The sequence below is a fragment of the Tursiops truncatus genome, chromosome 2 (assembly GCF_011762595.2).
Source record: "Tursiops truncatus isolate mTurTru1 chromosome 2, mTurTru1.mat.Y, whole genome shotgun sequence".
Classification (NCBI taxonomy): Eukaryota; Metazoa; Chordata; class Mammalia; order Artiodactyla; family Delphinidae; genus Tursiops; species Tursiops truncatus.
This window is the reverse complement of record NC_047035.1, coordinates 32,904,744-32,922,421: the sequence shown is the minus strand read 5'-3', so window position 1 is coordinate 32,922,421 and position 17,678 is coordinate 32,904,744. Positions and strand designations below refer to the sequence as shown.

The 17,678-nt window shown below is 42.9% G+C and overlaps 1 protein-coding gene across 3 annotated transcripts in view; it reads left to right on the top strand.

Annotated features, from left to right (window-relative positions):
- EXD2 (exonuclease 3'-5' domain containing 2) overlaps positions 1-14,184 on the top strand; it is a 93,568-nt gene extending 79,384 nt beyond the window's left edge. For 2 of the 3 annotated variants that reach the window (XM_033851010.2, XM_033851009.2), the window contains exons 5-9: positions 6,130-6,461; positions 7,477-7,583; positions 7,834-7,969; positions 8,726-9,082; positions 11,509-14,184. In XM_033851010.2, coding sequence (XP_033706901.1) covers positions 6,130-6,461; positions 7,477-7,583; positions 7,834-7,969; positions 8,726-9,082; positions 11,509-11,725 — 1,149 coding nt within the window. In that variant the 3' untranslated portion in view covers positions 11,726-14,184. The remainder of the gene's footprint in view (positions 1-6,129; positions 6,462-7,476; positions 7,584-7,833; positions 7,970-8,725; positions 9,083-11,508) is intronic. The other variant, XM_033851011.2, reaches the window with a different exon arrangement.
- The last annotated feature ends 3,494 nt before the right edge of the window (positions 14,185-17,678 follow it).

Sequence of the window (17,678 nt, the reverse complement as noted above, 5' to 3'; positions counted from 1 at the left end):
CTGGTGCACTCCAGCCCTGCTGCCCAACTCTCATCCTGAAATTTGCATTTACCGTCAACCTGGGAATTCCCTTCACCTCTCTTCTATAGTAGATCCTCTGTTTTAAAAATATCATGTCTTTTTACTTTCTTTTCTTGGTGGAGTACATTCAAAATAGCTTCTTGAGGAAAGGAGCATGGGGAGTTAATTTATGACACCATGCATGTCTGAAAAGATATTAGTTTCCCTCTCTATTAACTGATAGTTCAGCTGAGGGATAGCATTTTAGGGTGGAAATCATTTTCCTTCAGAACTTTGAAGGCAATGCTCCTTGTAGCTTCCAGTGTTGATGTTGAGTATGTGACTTGTTTTTCTTTCTGGAAAGTCTCTTTATTCTTAGTTTTTAAAATTCATGATGATAGTGTGGGCCATGTTTCATTATAGTTTTACAATTCAGTGGACCCTTTCGGTCTGTAAGCTCATGTCTTTCAGTTCAGGGAATTATTCTCATACTATTTCTTGGAAAATTTCCCTCTTTTTTGTTTCTAGATTCTATATTGAATCCCTTGAATTGATCCTCTAATTTTCTTAGTAAAATATTTTCTCTTTGATTTTCCATCTCTATTTTTTTTTTTTACCTTCTGGGAAATGTCCTCAAGTTTATCTTTCAGTATTCCAATCAACTTTTAATTTCCTATCATATTAAGTCATAAGAGCTCCTGGTCTTTTCTCAATATTCACTTTTAAAATAACTTTGCATTTTTGTTTAATGGATATCATAGCTTCTGTTATCTTAGAGTATTGAAGATTTCTGAAGTTTTCTTCTCTTTCCTGCATTGCCTCTTTTTACTCTGAATTTCTAATTTAAATGTTTGATTTGGTCTTTGTCTTCCACGTTAAAGATTTTTCTAAAATGTTTAGATCCTTAGCTATCCATTTTTGTTTACAAAGGAGACATTAAAGCGCCAGTTGAATCTATCAGTTAATGAATGTGTAAATAAAATATGGTATAGCCATACAATGGAATATTATTCAGCAATAAAAAGCTACAACATGGATGAGTCTTGAAAACATTGCGCTAAGTGAAAGAAGCTAGTCACAAAAGATCACATATTGTATGATTCCATTTATATGAAATATTCAGAACAGGCAAATCTATAGAGACAAAAAATAAATTAGTGGCTGCCTAAGACTGGAAGAAGTGGGGGATGACTGGTAAAGGATATAAGTTTTCTTACTGGGCTGCTGAAAATGTTCTAAAATTGACTGTGATAAAGGTTACATAATTCTGTAAATAATGCTAAAAATTCTAAATAAAATTCTGAAATTTCTGAATCCTGCAACATCTGTAAAAGACATCTTTGGGACTGTTGGAGACATTAGAATACAACTGTTAAAGTTCTTGGGTGTGATAATGGTGTTGTGATTATGTAGGAGAGTGTCCTTGTTCTTAGAAGATACACACTAAAGTATTTAGGGATGAAGTAAATATCATAATAACTGCAACTTAATTTTGAAAAGTGTTCAGCTCCCCCCCCAAAAAAAAGTATTTGTGTGGTGTATGTATTGTATTATAAAGAGATAAAGCAAATGTTGACAATCGTGAATGTCAATTATCATTCTTTTAACTTTTCCTTAGGTTTGAAATCTTTCAAATAAAACATTGGGAAGAAAAAGTTAATTGCTACCAAATTTGAAACCAAATTTGTGATCCATATTATTGTGAGAATTTCCAAAGACTCTTATTCATTCTTCATTTTAAAATTCTTGTTTTTCTAATTATAAACATAATGCTTAATGAGATTTTGTAAAATACAGAAAATAATATTTAAATTTGACATTTAAAAAAATGGAATGAGGGCTTCCCTGGTGACGCAGTGGTTGAGAGTCCGCCTGCCAATGCAGGGGACATGGGTTCATGCCCCGGTCCGGGAGGATCCCACATGCCGCGGAGCGGCTGGGCCCATGAGCCATGGCTGCTGAGCCTGCGCGTCCGGAGCCTGTGCTCCGCAACGGGAGAGGCCACAGCAGTGAGAGGCCCACGTACTGGTAAAAAAAAAAAAAAAAAGGAATGAGAGCACAAAGCATATGGCCAGGTATTTTTGACTAGCGAGTTTTATTATCAATAACTATTAATATAAATTAAAGTCAAATGTCAGTAACTGTAAGTCTTTTCTCTCAGGCCACTCAGTTTCTCCAGACATGAATCTCCTACTCTTCTGCCCAGGAGGTATCAGCCCCACAGCCTATATTCTGGTAGCTGAGTGGGAGAGAAGGTGACGGTAGTCTTATCATTTAATATGTAGGTTTTCCCATAATCCCCCTTTTTCCTGGTGACACTTTGCCCCCAGCCTCTGCCATGCCCGGTATTACCAGGTCCAGATCCTCTGTGATTTAGCCACTATATGACTTAAACTTGTCAAAACCCAAACTCTGCCCACCGAGTAAAACAAAGCAGAAATATGAGTTTATTGCAACAGTTTTGACCTGCAAGCTGGGAAACTCAAGGCCATGGGAGCAATGAGTTTCAAGTAGCTCACAGACTAAAGGGTTTTCATTGGGTAAATGTGGAAGATTTTTGGCTTTTTCAGCTGATTGTTTGCCTAGTGGTCTTCTTCCTTATTTGGATCAGGATAGCTGAGACAGGGGAATAAGGAAGTCTGAAGATGGCATGAACAGACTCAGTGTTTGGAGATTGACTGATATCCTCTGCTGATTTCTGAGGAGAGCTGTAAATTCCTGCAAGTTATGTTAAATAAAGTTTCATTTTCTTTAATGCGCCTGCATTGGCCACCTCCATTTTGTCTCTGACATAAGTGACTCCATTTTAGTTTTGGTTCTACAAACTTCTACTCTTTTGGGTCAGGGAAGGAGTAATTGCCTGTCCCTATGCCGTAAGAGAGGAGATCTGGTGTTGTAAGTGTTATTTACAGAGACTGTCACCTGATCCTCCTGTTTTCACCTTGTATCATTGCTTTTATAGATACCTGGTGCCTCGCATTCTTTATACTTTGCCATTCTTTGTGGCTCAGATTAATTTGATTTTTGGATTTTTTGCTTACTACCCCCTACAGGCCTAGGTTTCAACCTTCTCTTGTTTGCTTAGTTTGTTCATCCTTCTAAAACATTGTGTTGTGGTTTTTTGTTTTTTTTTTTTTTGGACCGCACCACATGGCATGCAGCAATCCCAGTTCCCGACCAGGGGGAACCCATGCACCCTGCAGTGGAAGCGCAGTCTTAACAACCAGACTGCCAGGGAAATCCCCCAAAACATTGTTAATGGAAAGAGTTAGCAATAGTTAGTATCTTAGGATTAATATTATCCTGTGAGAGAGTTCTGGGAATCAAGTTATCTGATTTGTTTTTTCTAAAGCTACTTCAGATTTGCTGCGACCCTGAGTAAGTTACTTCTTTCTGCCTTGGTAGGTTCATTCCTTCCTTTCTTTTAATAGTTTTATTGAAATATAATTTACATACAATAAAATGCACCCATTTAAAGTATACAAGTCAGGGACTTCCCTGGCGGTCCAGTGGTTAGGACTCTGCCCTTCCACTGCTGGGGGCCCGGGTTCGATCCCTGGTTGGGAAACTAAGATCCTGCAAGCCGTGCAATGTGGCCAAAAAACAAAAAAGTGTACAATCAATGGATTTTAGTATATTTACAGAGTTGTGTAACCATCACCACAATCTAGTTTTAGAACATTTTCATCACCCCAAAAGAAACCCCATACCCATTAGCAGTCACTTCCCATGTCACCTCCCCAACACCCTAGCCTTCGGCAACCGCTAATCTACTTTCTGTCTCTATAAATTTGCCTGTTCTGGACATTTCATATAAATGGAATCATACAGTATGTGGTTTTTTTGGATTGGCTTCTTCACTTACCATGTTTTTGTGGTTCATCCATGTTGTAGCAACTATTGGTACTTCATTTCTTTTTTATTGCTAAATAATGCTTCATTGTATGGATAGACCACATTTTGTTTATTCGTTTATCAATTGGTAGAGATTTGGGTTGCTTTCATTTTTTTAGCTGTTATGAATAAGCCACTATGAATATCTGTGTATAAGTTTTTATGTGGACATACATTTTCAGTTCTCTTGGGTAAATACCTAGGATGGAATTGCTGAGTCATATGGTAACTTTATGTTTAACTCTTTGAGGAACTGCCCAACTATTTTCCAAAGCAACCATACCATTTTATAGTCCCAGCAGCAATATATGAAGGTTCCAATTTTCCATAACCTTACCAACATTTATTATTATTCATCTTTTTGATTAGAGCAATCCTAGTAGGTGTGAAGTGGTATTTTGTTGTGGTTTTGATTTATATTTCCCTAGTGACCAATGATGCTGAGCATCTTTCATGTGCTTATTGGCTATTGGTATATCTTCTTTGGAGAAATGTCTGTTCAGATCCTTTGCTCACATTTTAATTGTGTTGTTTGTCTTTAAATTGTTGAATTTTAAGAGACGTGTGTGTGTGTGTGTGTGTGTGTGTGTGTGTATTCTTTATGTATTCTAGATACTAATCCCTTATCAGATATATAATTTATAAATATTTTCTCCCATTTTCTGCAGATTGTCTTTTCACTTACTTGATGGGATCATTTAAAGCATGAAAGCTTTTAATTATGATGAGGTCCAGTTATCTATTTTTTCTTTTATTTCTTTTTTCTTTTGGTGTCATATCTAAGAAATCATTGCCTAACCCAAGGTCATGAACATGTACTCCTCTGTTTTCTTTTTTTTTAAAATAAATTTATTTACTTATTTATTTTTGGCTGTGTTGGGTCTTTGTTGCTGTGCGTGGGCTTTTTCTAGTTGTGGCGAGCGGGGGCTACTGTTCATTGTGGTGTGCGGGCTTCTCATTGCGGTGACTTCTCTTGTGCGGAGCATTGACTCTAGGTGTGCGGGCTTCAGTAGTTGTGGCTTGCAGGCTCTAGAGCACAGGCTCAGTACGGTTAGTTGCTTAGTTGCTCCGCGGCATGTAGTATCTTCCCGGACCAGGGCTCGAACCCGTGTCTCCTGCATTGGCAGGCAGATTCTTAACCACTGTGCCACCAGGGAAGTCCCTCCTATGTTTTCATCTAAGAGTCTTATGTTTTGGCTCTTACACTTAGGTTCATAATCCATTTTGAGTTAATTTGTGTGTGTGGTGTGAAGTAGGAGTCCAACTTTATATTTTTGCATGTGGACATCCAGTTGTTCCAGCACCATTTGTTGAAAAGTGCCTTGGATTCCTTATCATTTGGAAATAATTTGTTAAAAATCATTCTGAACTCTTCACGTTCAAGCACCCTCTTTTCCTGTGGGAGACAACTTGCTGACAGAGATGTAGATGGTTGGGTCTAGGTGGAGAATTTTACCCAAACCTTATTCTTCTATTCTTTTTTTCTATTATTCTAAAAGCACACACAAAAAATCCATACTAATAGTGTTATTTACCAGGCTTGATTATTAAAGGTGAATTAAAGGAATTTTAAAGTCCTCACATGCTTTGTTGGGAAGAGCTATTAATTATAGTTTTGACAACTTTTATTTATGACCAGCTTGCCTGTGCCTAGTTGCCTGGGTGAATGACTTACTATTAATAAATACATAAATTCCAGAAGTGGGCCCTTGTGACTTTTGATTTGAGGTCCATGTTTGAAACTGTTTTCCTTGTTTTACACATTGTATTAATATGTACAGCAGTTTGTTTCTGATCAATAGTCACACAGGCCTCTTAATGAATCTTGGTTTCAGTTTTCTAGATGATGACAGTTTCCAAAGTGAAGTTGTCAGACCTGTGGTAACTACCCTACCCCAAACTTGAGAAAAATCTGTCCAGCAGGTTTGGTAGCAGATAGAAAGAAACTTCACTGATTTGTATAGATTAGGAATTTTGAGCACATAGAGTAGGTCATTATTTTAGCTATGTTAGTTAAAAACATAGGGAACGTGAGGATTCATTATACTATTTGATTTGTTTTTGTATCATTTGAATTGTTTTGTAATTAAAAGGTTTTAAGGAGTACATGGTGCCTGGGTTACTGTACATCTTGAATTGGAACCTAAAAGTTGTCTGTGTCTTGGCGATTAATTTTGAAGTTGCTCTCTCTGGTTTGCCTTCCGGATTCCACTGATCTCTGACTTTTCTCTTCAGGTAATTTATGCTGCCAGGGATGCCCAGATTTCAGTGGCTCTCTTTCTCCATCTTCTTGGATACCCTTTCTCTAGGAATTCAACTCTAGAAGAAAATGATGACTTCATTGGCTGGAGAAAAGTCTTGGAGAAATGTCAGGATGTGGTAGATATCCCATTCCGAAGCAAAGGAATTAGCAGATTGGGAGAGGAGGTTAATGGGGAAGCAACAGAATCTCAGCAGAAGCCAAGAAATAAGAAGCCGAAGACCGATGGAATGATGCCAGGCAACCACCAAGGGAGAGACCCCAGAAAACATAAAAGAAAACCCCTTGGAGTGGGCTATTCTGCCAGGTAACTGAGTTGTTCCATGTCTAGTAGAGCCCAAGGCCCAGCTACCAGCAAAAGGCATGATGCCTTACCTTGGCTCTGGGGAGAAGGCTAGTGCGGTAAGGCGGCAGAGGCTCTCCAAGGATTAATTCTATTTTTCCTTTCCTTCAAGGACATTTGGAGCTATCCTTTGATTTACTTGTATATTTTTTCCTTTTGCCCTTCTTCTACTTTTTTATTTGTGGGCAGTTGGAGTGAAAAGGAGGAGAGCTTAACCTAGCTTTGTCACTGACCTTGATGTGACCTTAGACCTGTACTTTTCCAGTTATAAGTGAGGGCATAATTATTATTCCTTGCTTGCTTCAGGACAGCTGTGAAGGTAAAATGAAGTGCCTCATGCTTTTCAGGAGACGTGCATCATCTGACCTCTTGTTCATTTGGCATTTGATTATTTGGAATGGCATCCAGTCCTAAGCCGATGTTAATTCTCTAGCCAATGGGAATTTTCCTGTACACCTCATGCCTCTACTGCAGAAGGATGACTAATAAGTACTTTGGAGTGGAAGTTTGGTCCCTATAGTAAAGTGCCTTTAGGAATTGTGTGATTAAATTGAAGCAACTATTGCAGATGAGCCAGAAATAAATCCACGTGGCACCCATTACTTTAGCTTGAAGTTCTTTCATTTTAATTTACTTTGTTAATCCAATGATTACTCTACAGGGAAGTTTTCCTGGTGTTCTGTTCCTGCGTGCTTTCATGATAGAACTACGTAAACACTACCCAACTCACGCTCTAATGTTCCAACCTATGAATATAAAAACTAATAGTATACACTGATTCATTTTAATTTCTCTTTCCTAGCCCAGTGCAGATGGAGGAATAAACATGATTTCTTGCCATGTTTTTTTTTTTTTTCCCCAAAAATGTAATGTTTGACCCTAGTGTTGAATAGTTTGGGTCACTCAATATAGGAAGGCAACTGGTACCTTGATCAATAGTTAGCTCCCAGTTTTAGATTTCTCTCTCCCTTCCCCACAGAAAATCACCCCTCTATGATAACTGCTTTCTCCACGCCCCTGACGGACAGCCCCTCTGCACTTGTGATCGAAGAAAAGCTCAGTGGTACCTGGACAAAGGCATTGGAGGTTTGAGATTCAACTGTCATATTAGACCTATAATTAGGTGCATGCAGGCACTGACCAGAGTGGCCATGAGATGAGGCAGAGGGATGGGATGGATAGAAGGCAGAGAGACCTAGAGACACGTGGGATGGGGCTGTTCAGAACCCAGAAATAGAGATCTCTGCCAGGATACAGCAGAGAACAACTGAGGTGGTGCCTCTTCCTTGTGGGAGAGGTGGGCAGTCATACACTAACACTGCTTCTTTCCTCTAAGAGCTGGTGAGTGAAGAGCCTTTTGTGGTCAAGCTACAGTTTGAACCTGCGGGGAGACCTGAATCCCCAGGAGACTACTACTTGATGGTTAAAGAAAACCTGTGTGTAGTGTGTGGCAAGAAAGACTCATACATTCGGTGAGTGTGGGCTGGGCTGCCCTGTTGGAAAGTGTCCTTCAAGCCACACGCAGAGCCCTTGGCGGGCTTCACTCAGTCTGCCTACTTTGGCTGGGAGACTTGTCCCCAGGGGGCATCCCAGTGTCCTCAAGAGCTTCAGCACTCTGCCTGGCCTTGCTGTAGTGGCTTCTGCCCCTCCTGAGCCAGTTCTCAGTTTCCGGAATGAAGCACTCTTCTCGATAACAGTTTGCCATGAAGAGAGTCATTCCCTTTGCTCGTGAAGGAACGGAGACCTTCCTTCCTTAGGAAGCTGCCTTTCTCTCTGTGTCCTCATGATTCTCCCTTGATAGTTTTCCTTCTGGGAGCACAGCCTTCCCAAAGGTTGTTATTAGCCTCTCCCTGCCCCTGGCCTGCCAGAGGAGTCTGACCGCCGGTGGCCTGCACTCACTTCAAGGAGAGGAGAACCCAAGGCCTGTGTGTAGGTGGGGCCAAGAGCGGAGAACCCAAGGCCTGTGTGTAGGTGGGGCCGAGAGCGGAGAACCCAAGGCCTGTGTGTAGGTGGGGCCGAGAGCGGAGAACCCAAGGCCTGTGTGTAGGTGGGGCCGAGAGCGGAATAGGTGCTATGGCCTTAATGTCACCTCTGCTGGGCTGTGGGACCCCAGCTCCTCAGGTGTGTTCAGGCCCAGATCAGAACGCTAGTAGCCTGCCTGCCTGCCGACTCCGTGTATGTTCTGTGTCGTGTGCTAATGAGCGTTGCCTTCTGTTTGGCCTCTTTAGGAAGAACGTGATTCCGCATGAGTACCGGAAGCACTTTCCCATCGAGATGAAGGACCACAACTCCCACGATGTGCTGCTGCTCTGCACCTCCTGCCACGCCATCTCCAACTACTATGACAACCACTTGAAGCAGCAGCTGGCCAGGGAGTTCCAGGCCCCCACTGGCTCCGAGGAGGGCTTGCGCCTGCTGGAAGACCCTGAGCGCCGGCAGGTGCGTTCTGGGGCCAGGGCCCTGCTCAACGCAGAGGGTCTGCCTGAGCACCGAAAGGAGGAGCTGCTGCAGGCGCTCAGAGAGTTTTATCACACAGACACGGTCACGGAGGAGATGCTTCAGGAGGCTGCCAGCCTGGAGACCAGGTACGATCTACAGTCCTGCTCAGAGGGCATTGAGGACTAGTCCAGTGACTTAACCCCGACTACTCAGTGAGAATGCTTGCCAGGAAGGGAGCAGTGGTCGTCCAGGCGCAGTGCGCAGCCTCGTGCTTACCCCATTGAGTCTCTGTGGCTTAAGATACCATGCGGGTGGGATAGAGCAATCTGTTTGCTAATTTACTTTCCACAGGAGACTTGCCTTCTATCCTTGACCCTTCGAGGTCATATACTTATGTCCAGCCATTTTCATGCTTAGCAGGAGAGTTCAGGGACACTGGAGTTGTACCTTATACATTCTCTGCAGAAGTAAATCCTCAGGTCAGCTCATAAGAGGAAAATAAGAGTCAAAAAATATCCTCCAGGGCTTCCCTGGTGGCGCAGTGGTTGAGAATCTGCCTGCCAGTGCAGGGGACACGGGTTCGAGCCCCAGTCTGGGAGGATCCCACATGCCGCGGAGCAACTAGGCCCGTGAGCCACAACTACTGAGCCTGCGCATCTGGAGCCTGTGCTCCGCCACGGGAGAGGCCGCGGCAGTGAGAGGTCCGCGCACCGCGAGGAAGAGTGACCCCTGCTCGCCGCAACTAGAGAAAGCCCACGCACAGAAACGAAGACGCAACATAGCCAAAAATAAATAAATAAATAAATAAAATTTAAAAAATATATATCCTCCAGTCTCTGGAGTTGCCCGTGAAGTACAATGTGTGTGGTTTTGCCTCTCTTCCCTTATCTAGGTCTGTGGGAATTGAGACAAATGGATTCATGTTTCTTGTCTCACCTGTACTCCGGGGTGTTAGCCTACTGAATGCGATGTTGGCCAGAATTGCTGTTACTATTTAAATTACTTTTTACCTTTTTCCTTCCTTGCTTGCTTTCTCTCTCTTTCCCCATCAGTACATAGTTGAATTCATATCATTTAATTCAGTGTCCCTAAATGAGAAGCATTTTTTGGTCCTGAGAAATAAATGGGCACATGGCCCAGATGATAAAAACTCTGGGCTACCTGCTATAGTTTTGCTTCCCAACTTGCCGCTTCTTTCAATAGTAACAGGGGTTGAAATAATTAAACTGATAAGGTCGCAAATCCTGGTAGTTATGCTGGTTGCCTTAGTGTTTTGTTATAAAAACAAAACAGCCTTCCCCCACGAACTTAATTATAGCAAAAAATATTATTGAACAAATTTTGTATAGATATCCTAATCTATTCCACCAAGTTAATAAACTTTATATAAATTGCCTTAATTATTTCTTATAACAACCCTATGAGGTAGGAGTTTCTTACTGGTAACTGCTAACATATCCTATATCTTTAAAATCTTTTAAAATTTTAAAAAATTATTCTTAAATTTTATTCTTAAAACTGTTTTCCAAGTTTTATATTAGATGCCCCGAGGTTAACGTTAAGTAACTTACCAAGGTCATATTACAAATTAATGAGACTGGCTCCTTTAACCAATTCCCAAATGTATTTCCTAAAACAGCTAAACTTGCCCTTTCAGTGACAGACCTTTCTAACAAATTCATCTTGCTGACTTGGATGGAAGGGTGCTGGGCTTGGATATCTAGGACCAAGAAGAACAGCCGTTTGGGGAAAGTTTAGGCAAGTTAGTGGGATGCTTGTGAGCTAAATAAGAAAATGCCCTGCAGATGCCCAGGGGGCACGAACACTGCTAGTTAGCGAGGACTGAGAGTAGGGTATGGATTGTAGGGAGAGGAACTGAGCCCCGGGCAGGGAGCTTCCTTTATTCATAGGAGCTGACAGTACTGTCCACAAGGTATCTTAGTTAGAAAGGAAGCAGGGACTCATCTTCTCATTAAACAGCACTAGCTGTGCAACCAAGCAACCACGGTAGAATTTCATCGCAACAGAAGCACGTCTTGTGGATGTGGTTTGGCATTCTTTGTATAAGAAGGAAGACGCCGAAGAAATATTACCACCTTCATTTTACATTCAGGTGTTACACTGTGCTGAAAACCTGGAACACGCGGGCTGATTGAATAGCTAATATAATTCAGCTAATAAAACAGCTAATAATATATTCAGAATGAATATCTTAAAAGAAGCAACTGGGGAACCCTGGAGTCAATGAAAGACCAACATTCTTCACCCATCATCAGCCAGACAGCGGGGCCTCTCTGGTGGGGGCTGAGCATTATGCAGTGGCCTTCCCATAAGTATAGATCAGAATCCCCGAATGCCTTCTGCTGGATTGTGTGTTATATGTCCAAACTATTTTTAAAAAGGCAGATATGGGAAAGAGGATGGTTTTAAAAGCATCAAAATGACCAACCCTTTAGGAATGCAGCAGCCTCTCTGTAACCCCTGTCGAAGCATCTTGGCCCATAGCATTTGGAGCCACTGTGTTACTGTCCTGCTTGTTTCCCTCAGACCCATGTACTTTGTGTCCTGACAGGATCTCCAATGAAAACTACATTCCGCACGGGCTGAAGGTGGTTCAGCGCCACACCCAGGGCGGGCTGCGCTCCCTCATGCAGCTGGAGAGCCGCTGGCGGCAGCACTTCCTGGACTCCATGCAGCCCAAGCACCTGCCCCAGCAGTGGTCGGTGGACCACAACCACCAGAAGCTGCTCCGGAAATACGGGGAGGACCTTCTCATCAAGCTGTCGTGATGGCTGCTTCCCTTCCACGTTGGGACAGCTGGGAAGCTGGAGCCAGGGGTGAAAATTTCACCTCTTCCTGTTTTAATGTCATTGTCAAAGCCTGGTGACACAACTCACAATACTAACCTGTACTGATCCCAGGATGCTTCTGGTGGAGCAAGGCTGTTGTTTTCAGGGGGAGCTTATGGTCTTGAGTTTTAGTTGGGCAGGGTGAGCGTTCTTTACTCCACCCTCTTATTTTATTTTTCTGGACAAATGGGAGGCTTGGCCTTCATTTTACTCTCCCTCTTCTGCTTTCCCTGTGCAGGCGACAAATGAAGGATTCTCCCTGAAGTGTCTTGTCAAGACACTCAGGTTTTTAATGCTTTTTCTCCCTGTCCAGCATGTTGGTTCACCTCAAACAGGAGCTGTCATGTATTTCAAGCCCATCAGGTTAGGAGGGGAAAAAACGTTCTTCTAGAGGTTGGAGAGGCGAAAAGGGGTCGGATTCCTATTCCCAGTTCAACCTCATAATTAGAAATTCTTTGGCCTAGTGCTGTGCGGTAACTCACCTGGTTGGGATCCAGCCCATCTGGGTTGCTTCGGTTTATTTCACATGCTTGAAAATGCTCCCGTTTACACATTCAGGACCAAAGCAGCAACTTCCTGCCATACGTTTTCACCCTAACGCTGGAGGGAATTCTTTTCTGGAAAGAGGCCTTCAGCCTGGGTGGGGCACAGAGAAGCACAAGAACCATCTCCCAAGAGAACTTGGATAATTTGCTCAGCTTTCCCTTTCGCTGTTTCTTGCAAGCCTCCTGCCCAGAACGGCAGGGTTTTTAGCTTAATCCCTTTCTGAGAGGAAGGTTATCTTTTCTCAGAATCAGTATCTGGTCCCTTCAGTGTTCCATCAGGTTTGCAATACTGACCTCTTTTAAGCTCTTAATTCTCTCCCAGCGTCATTTGGTTAGGTTGAGAGGATTTCTCCATCTCCCTTCACGCCTGGGACGCCAAGACTAATTAATAGGTTTCGATGTTCAAAACGGTGGTGTTTCATCTTTCCAAACGTGAGGCCACCACTTGGAGTACGGAATCAACTTATTAGCGGTTAGTATTTTTATAAAGTATTAGGAAAACTTTCTTACCTTACAAGATCTTAACAAGCTTAAAAAAGAGCTTTATGGCCAGAATTCAACAAGAGCTCAGTTCTTTCGGAATTGTGCCCGAGTTGGTGATGGTAGCTCTAACACTGGTAAATAAAACAACTTCTAAGCACAAAGTTCATTGATTGTAAATGTAAAACCTTTTTCTTCATAATTTTATAAAATCAGCAAATACTCTTGGGGAAGGAGATCTTTATGCTATAGGTCCCTGCCGTGTGGCAGCCCATGATATGTGTGCAGGTGTCGTCGTGTGCCTCCGCCAACAGCTTTGGCCTGTCAACAGCGGCCCACAACACATGCACACCCTGCAGTTTGTTCCTCTGCCCTTTCATCCCCACTCATCCTCGAATAGGTGTCTCTGGGATCTAAACTAGAAAGTCTTGAAGACAAATAGTACCAGCTGCCTTGGGGACCGTTTGTTCAATACACTAAGGTTATTAGGGGGCAGGTTCCTCAGGGGCTGTTAACTGCCCACAGCCCGGGGCGGAGAACCGTGGAGATGGATAAGTGGTTGTCGTAGACAGGCTTGCCACAAGGGGGCGTCGTAGATCTTGCTTTATATTCATGCTTGAGAAATAAGGGGCTTTGATAACAGGGTTCCTAAACATAACTCATGAGTTATGTTTCAGATTGTGTCTATCTCACTTTGAGTCATTTTGACAGCTTTACAAGAAAAACGTCTTCCTCCGAAACAAGAGAGTAGGGCTCTTCCTTTCTCTTTCCCTGTGATCCTCATACTGAGAGGTGAGAACCACGTTAGGAGGTCGTTTAAGACGCTGTGGTTGCTGCGGAAGGAGGAGTGGTTTCTCCAGTAGAGCTCCCTGCAAAGCTTAGTAATGTAGAGCCAGCAGCCACGGTAGAGGAAACATCTAGACTGTGGCACCCTTGATTTCTCATCCTTTTCAGAGCAGTTACTGTGTAGGTTTGAATCTTTGTTTTCTGAGTCAGCCTTGGACGCCTTTCTCTAAGACTGACAATTGCTATCTCTAGTGAGTTATTTTAGGGCGGGCATATTTTAACATAAAATTTTTTTCTGATACAAAAGTAATGTGTATGCTTGTTAGAGACGAATCTAAAGAAAGAATGAAAATCCATCTTCCCTCCATGTAGCACAGAGCTAATCTCTGCTGGTGTGTTTATGAATTTCCTTTCGGTATTGAAAAATGCATATAAGATGTAAGGTGTTTAAACAAACTTGAGAGTCATATATACAGCTTGGTAGACAATTTTCTTTCCTCATTTAACGTGGTATCACAAGTAATTTCTTGTGTCTTTAAATCTTGGAAAGTAGATTTGCAGTAACTCTACCTTGCTTTATTATCCATTCCCACACTGTTAAATTTTGGTTGTTTCAGATCCTTTGTTAATATCAATGATGTTGTGATGAACTTTTTTGTGTATAAATCTTTGACTATATCTTTGCTAACTTTTTTAGGTTAGAACCCTAGAAATTGGGTTGCGAGGAGGGGGACTCACGTTGCTGGAGTGAGTACAAATTGATATCACCTTCTAGGAATTTCTGTGAAGGGAATGCTTCCCTTTGACCCTTTAACTCACGTCCCAGTGCATTTGCTGGGCTTCCTCCCCTGTGAGTAGAGGTGAGCGGACAGTGTCACAGCAAAGGCCTCTCTGAATGTGCCTGATCGTTACAACTGCAGGCTCAGAGTCTTTTCTCTGCTTCCCTTCCGTCTTCCATCCTTTATTGCCTCATTCCCCCTTGCAGCAGTGTTTTTTGGAAATAGTTTGTTTTAAAATAAAAATGTAAAAAAAATTAATTAAAAATAAAAAAATTTATTTTAAAATAAAAGCTATAGACTTTTTTTTTCCTGATTGACAAGCAATTAGTGATTTGCCATCCTTAAGTGAACAAGGCACAATATTCAGGGATTTGTTGCCTCTTAAGAGTGCAGCCATAAGTTCCTTATTCTTATCCATGTCACAGAGATCAGATGACAAACTGTGTTCTGTTGAAATAAAGCCATTTTAATCCCTCATTTTAGACTCTTAGGGACCCAGCAAGCAGAGAGAGCTTTTGTTCAGCTTTGTATTCTAATGTTTGGGACCCTGACATTTGACTATAATTTAAATTCTTTGTTACCTTGCCTCTCTGAGCTTTTCATTCATTCATTTACCTTTTCTTCCTTTTTTTTTTGTTTTTTTCTTCATTGTGTCTCATCCTCTGAGAGGTATCAGAGTTTCTCATTTTTCTAGTTTGCTAATTGTTACATATTTTAAAAGGATCCTTCTTTCTGGTCTCTTGTCTTTTCTGTGGTTTACCTGGTCATTTTTTTAGAGTACTTCATCCCTCAGGAATACAGTGAGAATCAGTTTTTCTTGGATGAAATAAGCTGTAAGAGGGTATAAGAATGATTCTCATATAGTTAACTCTTGATCTGAGTAATATAAAAATAATACATAATCCTCAGAATACTCTTGTTTTGGAATTCAGTTATTCTTTTTAGGAATTCACCAAGTTGCCCCCTCATGCTGGAACCAAATACCTTCTGTCTTTCCCCAGTCCTGGGACAGTTTTGCATCAGGTGATGGAGCAGGGCTGACACGCAGCCAAATGTTCGTTCCACTTGTTCAAAAGTACCTGTTCCACCTACCCTACCAGGGAGATGTCTTTGCCTGCGGCACCAAGGTCCTTTACTTAACTGGCAACATGTTATTTGGGAAGGTGGGAAGTACATTAGACCATTGTTTCCTTCTAACCAGCTTTGTCTGTGGCCAACTCTGGTTATTGGCAGTCCCTAGACGCTGTGGGTACTGGACCAAATGGGCAATCACGTGGGAGATAACCAAGAGCTGACTTGCTGTGCATAGGAATAGGAAATGTCAAAGGACCTAGTTCACACATCCTGGGCTGTTCCCTCCTCCAAGGCAGTGGTACTTGCTGCCTTAAAAGGTCATTCTGTGCTCTGACTGAATGGAGATAGAGAGTTAATCTCATACCCTCCAGATTGAACTCAAAGCATTTGTCCTCCTTGCAACTTCCTTGTTTTTTGTTTTTTTTTTTTTATTCGCGGTACGCGGGCCTCTCACTGCTGTGGCCTCTCCCGCTGCGGAGCACAGGCTCCGGACGCGCAGGTTCAGCGGCCATGGCTCACGGGCCCAGCCGCTCCGCGGCATGTGGGATCTTCCCGGACCGGGGCACGAACCCATGTCCCCTGCATCGGCAGGCGGACTCTCAACCACTGCGCCACCAGGGAAGCCCAACTTCCTTGTTTCTAATTCTTGAATTTTTCTCTCGCTCGATAGGTAGCCTGTTGCCTTTCTGCCAGCATAAGCTTCCAGAGCTGCTGAGTTTACAGTCAGCATTATTATAAGTGTGATGTGTGGTTCAGATATTCCTGAGTTGGAGAGGCTCCTTATACTCTACTCCTGTTTCCCAGAGATCTGCCTTCTCAGGCTGCAACATGCTGGGGCAGAGTTGGGATTCTGACTACTCAGACCACCAGGGTATCTATTCAGTCCCGGATAAGAATCCAAAATTTGAGCTTAGTGAGCTAACAGGACTGAAAAGAAATAGGAGATTCAGGCACAGGTAGTTTTAAAGAAGGTACATTTATCTGGTTGGTGGGGGTGATGGGAGTATAGTCTGTGGACTTCGTATTTTGCTTTTTCCTAAACTCAGTTGTATAGTGTGTTGGAGGATCAGAGGAGTGGGTTGGTGACCTGGGTTCTGGTTGTGGTCAACAGCTGTGTGTCTTTGGGCCAATCACTTAACTTTTCTGGACTCCTTTCTTTACCTGTAAAATTAGGAGTTTGAATTAGATGTGCTGTAGGGGCCCTCCTAGTGTAGCATTCTGTCATGCATCCCACCGTTTCTTTATGTGGCACTTTCCCTTGGGTGCTGTGTACCTTCTGCTTCATCGCACACTCTCATCCCACCCCCAGCCCTGGGAATGGAGGCTGTGCGTGAAAGGAAGGGGGCGAGGGAAACAGGATGACACACGGTGTCCTGCTGGCCTCGTTGACTAGGGAGAAGCCTGCTCCCTCCATCTGGAGCTCCGCTGGAGGTCAAAATACTCTTCTCACCAGAGTTGTACTATGTGTGGCCTTAGGGAACTCACATTTCTATTCAGTTCACTATTTAACAGTAAAGAAAGAAGAGAAATCTTTATCTTCACCCACATCGCCAGTGCTGTAAGGCTTAATAAGGGAAAAGCACAGAGTAGAAATGAGGCAACTTTTGCCAAGTTCTGTAAATGGGAGGATGTTGGTGGGGGGTGAGGAGGGGGAAGAATGTTTCTCAGTTTAAAGATAGGAGAAATTAAGGCTGTGCCATAGAGAATTGGATAGAATTGGATACTTGAAAAGGAAAACATTAAACCAATAAGTTAAAAATATTCTCTTTTTTGGGCTTCCCGGGGGGCACAGTGGTTGGGAGTCCACCTGCCAATTCAGGGTACGCGGGTTCATGCCCCGGTCTGGGAGGATCCCACGTGCCGCGGAGCGGCTGGGTCCGTGAGCCATGGCCGCTGAGCCTGCGCGTCCGGAGCCTGCGCTCTGCAATGGGAGAGGCCACAACAGTGAGAGGCCCGCGTACCGCAAAAAAAAAAAAAAAAAAAATTCTCTTTTTTTATGGTGTCAGGACTGCCTAAGAAAATTTGAGGGGTCCACTGTGTTAACACATTGTTCTCCATCTGTGAGTCCTAAGACAAGGTTAACTCCCAGGGAGACTTGAGAAGTCTCAGGGGCCTGCCTCTGTATAACCCTGACCTGCCTGGGACTTGGTCCTGCTTACCTTTGCCTGGCCACCAGTGAGACGGGACATGTGCAAAATGTAAAGTTTGTATTTTATAAACTGCTGAGAG